Source organism: Callorhinchus milii, unplaced genomic scaffold, assembly GCF_018977255.1.
Source record: "Callorhinchus milii isolate IMCB2004 unplaced genomic scaffold, IMCB_Cmil_1.0 Scaffold684, whole genome shotgun sequence".
In the NCBI taxonomy this organism is placed as follows: Eukaryota; Metazoa; Chordata; class Chondrichthyes; order Chimaeriformes; family Callorhinchidae; genus Callorhinchus; species Callorhinchus milii.
In genome coordinates this window covers 6,781-10,668 of record NW_024705425.1, presented here as the reverse complement: position 1 = coordinate 10,668, position 3,888 = coordinate 6,781, and the positions used below count along the sequence as shown (strand labels likewise).

At 49.1% G+C, this 3,888-nt stretch overlaps 1 protein-coding gene across 1 annotated transcript; it reads left to right on the top strand.

Moving 5' to 3' along the window:
* Window positions 1-998: 998 nt before the first annotated feature.
* Window positions 999-3,888, top strand: LOC121852284 (SLIT-ROBO Rho GTPase-activating protein 3-like; the record flags this gene model as incomplete). The annotated part of the gene is made up of 4 exons (XM_042346380.1): window positions 999-1,252; window positions 2,764-2,926; window positions 3,492-3,554; window positions 3,832-3,888. Coding segments are annotated over 4 exons (537 nt in total), but the record flags the coding sequence as incomplete, so codon positions are not given.

The following is a 3,888-nucleotide window of genomic DNA, read 5'->3' as shown; positions in this document are numbered from 1 at the left end:
CACCCCAATCAGCTAATGGCAGTGTGCTCTTGCAGATCACCGCAACCTGATAAGCACCAGTGCACTTTAGGGACTTGGCTGACAGTCCACATAGACCTAATCCACTGCAGTGGAGAGGATTGAGTGTGTGTGTGACTGGGCTGCTGGCCTGCTGTCAGTGCCTGCTTGAGGGAGCACTGATCAATAACTGCAGACACTGAAGTGGATTAGTGCAGTGGCTGACTGCAACCCAAAGTGGTGAGCGCTCACCTTGCGAGCGAGAGGACCTGGGTTCGCCCCCAGCCGGGCGGTACAGGGCGAAACCTTAGGCAAGTTTCCTTACTCCACACACACACACACACACACACGGCTCTGCCTACCTAGCAGTAACTAGGAAACCGCCTGTCGGTCAATTTGCGGATCACTTTTCCGGGGATAATAATCCCTTCAATAAAAAAAATCATAATAGTTTGGTCACTCAATCCATGAGTGTTTGTGGGGACGCTGCTGTGCACAATTGGCTGCCGCGTTTCGCCCACAAAATACACTAAGTCAATTCACGTGATAAGGTGCGAAATCAAATGCAAGGATTTTTTCAAATTATAATTGCAAGCAGTTGTGTCCCACAAACAATCCTGGATTACAGTCTAAGACATTACTCTGCTTGAAGGGCACTGTTATAAATACAAGGTGGTGTTGTTCGGGATGGGACAGTGTAGATGAGGCTTTTTTCTGTCTCTAACCCTGACCTGGGAGTGTGGACACACAGTGTAGAGCGTTACTGTATCTCTAACCCTGACCTGGGAGTGTGGACCACAGTGTAGAGGAGCTTTACTGTGTCTCTAACCCTGACCTGGGAGTGTGGACACACAGTGTAGAGGAGCTTTACTGTGTCTCTAACCCTGACCTGGGAGTGTGGACACACAGTGTAGAGGAGCTTTACTGTGTCTCTAACCCTGACCTGAGATGGTGGACTCACGTGACTGACTCTGTTTCTATTCCATGACTCTGTCTCTCTGTGTCTCTGTCTCTCTCTCTCGTTCCCTCTATCTTCAGCGCTGTCTGCTGTCTCCACAGAGATTCGGGCCCAGTTGGCTGAACAGTTCAAGTGCCTGGATTTCCAGGTGGATATACGCAATCAGTACCTGCAGGATGTGGGTGACTTTTTCCGTAGGAAGGCCGAGATCGAGCTTGAGTACTCCCGGGGGCTGGAGAGACTGGCAGAGAGATTCTCCTCCAAGATCCGCCACTCAAAAGAGCATCAGAACATCAGGTCAGAATCAGCCCCTCACCTCATCTCCCTCACAAAAACACTCTCACAGCACTGTTTTAGACTGATAGAAACAGGAGGAGACCATTCAGCCCCTCAAGCTTGTTCCGCCATTGTATAAAATAATGGCTGATCTGTACCTCAAGTCCAATTGGTGTGGAGTCCTGTAGCTCAGGGGGTTAGAGCACTCGCTTTGCAAGCGAGAGACCTGGGTTCGATTCCCGGCAGGGCGAAATGTTGGGCAAATTTCCTTCCTCCACACCCCTCTGTTTACCAGCCGTAAGTAGGAACCGGTTGTCAGTCGATTGGTGGATCACTTTTCCGGGGGTAATAATTCCTTCAAGAAAATATTAATAAAAAAATTGGTCACTCAATCCACAGCTGTGTGTGGGACACTGATGTGCCTAATTGGCTGCCGCGTTTCGCCCACAAAGTATACAGTCACTGCACTTTACAGTGTATTCTGTGAAGCGCTTTGAGATGTCTCGAAGGCGCTGTGTCAAATGCAAGGTTTACTATTATTATTATCACATCTTTGAGACGGCTCAAATCCGGCTGTAATAATCCCTCCCAAAGTAAAAATAAAATTTTGGTCACTCAATCCACGACTGTTTGTGGGACGCTGCTGTGTGCAATTTGCATTCGATCATCGTAGAATCGTACAGCACAAAAAGAGGCCATTCGGCCCATCGCGTCTGTGATGGCTCTTGAGAAGAGCAGTGTAATGTCAGTCCCACTCCCCCGGCCCTTTCCCCATAACCTGCAAACCCGTCCTCCTCAAATACCCGTCCACCGCGCTTTTAGTTATCGGATCGGCCTCGACCGCCCTTTCAGGCAATGCTCCAGATTCCAACAACTCGCTGCGTGACAAAAAATTCCTTCTCACCTCCCCTCGGCTTCTTTTAGAGACTATTTTGAATCTGTGACCTCGAGTCACCGACACACCCACTAAATATACACTAGATATACATCATCGAGACATCTCAAAGCGCTTCACGGATTATTTGTGGAGTCCTGTAGCTCAGTGGTTAGAGCACTCGCTTTGCAGAGGAGAGACCTGAGTTCAATTCCAGGCAGAGGGCGAAACCTCGGGCAAGTTTCCTTACCCCACACAGAGCCTAATAATAACCTCCAAAACCAAAACAATAAAAATTTCATTTTCAATCCACGACTGTTTGTGGGGCACGCTGTGCGCAATTGGCTGCCGCGTTTGCCCACAAATATACAGTCAATTCACTTTACAGTGTGTTCTGTGAAGCGCTTTGGGACGTCCTCCCAACGTGAAAAGCGCTATATCAAATTCCAGGATTATTATTATTATTATACAGTAAAGTGTAGTGACTGTATTCTGTGGGAGGAACACGGCAGTCAATTGTGCACAGCGCAATTATTTTTTTTGGAGGGATTATTGCCCCCGGAAAGTGATCCGCCAATCGACTAACAAGTAGCGGATTCCTACTTACTGCTGAGAGGTGGAAGGGCTTTGATGGGGCTGTGTGTGTGTGTGTTGTCAGGAAGGACCAGAATCTCCTGTCTCCTGTGAACTGCTGGTACCTGATCCTGAGCCAGACCCGGAAAGAGAGCAAGGATCACGTCGCTCTGAGTGAGGTCTACACCAACAATATCACCCTACGCCTCGCCCACATCTCAGAGGACGTCAGCCGGCTGTCCAAAAGGGTAACCGAGCGGCACAGTGTGTGTCTGTCTGTGTCTCTCGGCCTCTTTCATTGTTTGTGTGTGTGTGTGTGTGTGTCTCTCTGCCTCTTTCATAGTGTGGGTGTGTGTCTGTCTGTTTGTCTGTCTGTATCTCTCTGCCTCTTTCACTGTGTGTCTCTCTTTGCCTCTTTCATAGTGTGAGTGTGTGTCTGTCTGTCTCTGCCTTTCACTCTGTGTGTGTGTGTGTGTGTCTCGCTCTGCCTTTTTCATAGTGTGGGTGTGTGTGTGTGTCTGTCTGTCTGTCTGTATCTCTCTGCGTCTTTCACTGTATATGTGTGTGTGTCTCTCTCTCTACCTCCTTCACTGTGTGTGTGTCTGCCTCTCACTGTGTGTATGTGTGGTGGTGTGTGTATCTGTCTGTCTCCTCTCTCCCCATCTCTCTCCCCTCACCCTCTCTCTTTCTCTCTCTCTCCCGCCCTCTCTCCTCTATCTCTGCCATCTTTTACCCTGTATGTGTGATGTTTCCTCTGAGGTGTGACTTGTAGTCAGACTCCCCTGATCACAGCTTCTCTCTGTGGGTTCACAGAGTAAAGAAATTGGCATTCAGATGCAGGAAGAGCTCTTCAAAGTCACCAGCGAGCTCCAGACGGTGAGTCTGTGTGCACATGTTCCACTCTCCTTGGTCTATATATCACAGCCTCAGGCCAGTGTCATACAATCATAGATTCCTACAGCACAAAAGGAGGCCATTCGGCCCATCATGCCTGTGCCAGCTCTTGCCTGGAATTGAACCCAGATCTCTCGCTTGCAAGGCGAGTGCTCTAACCACGGAGCTACAGGACTCCACAAAGGACTCCACAAAGTTCCATCTATTGAACACATCCAGTTAATGCGATCTGATCTCTGACCCCATATCCCCACACCAGGCAATGAAGACCTATCACCAGTACCACACAACAGCATCATCGCGGAGACGAAGCTGA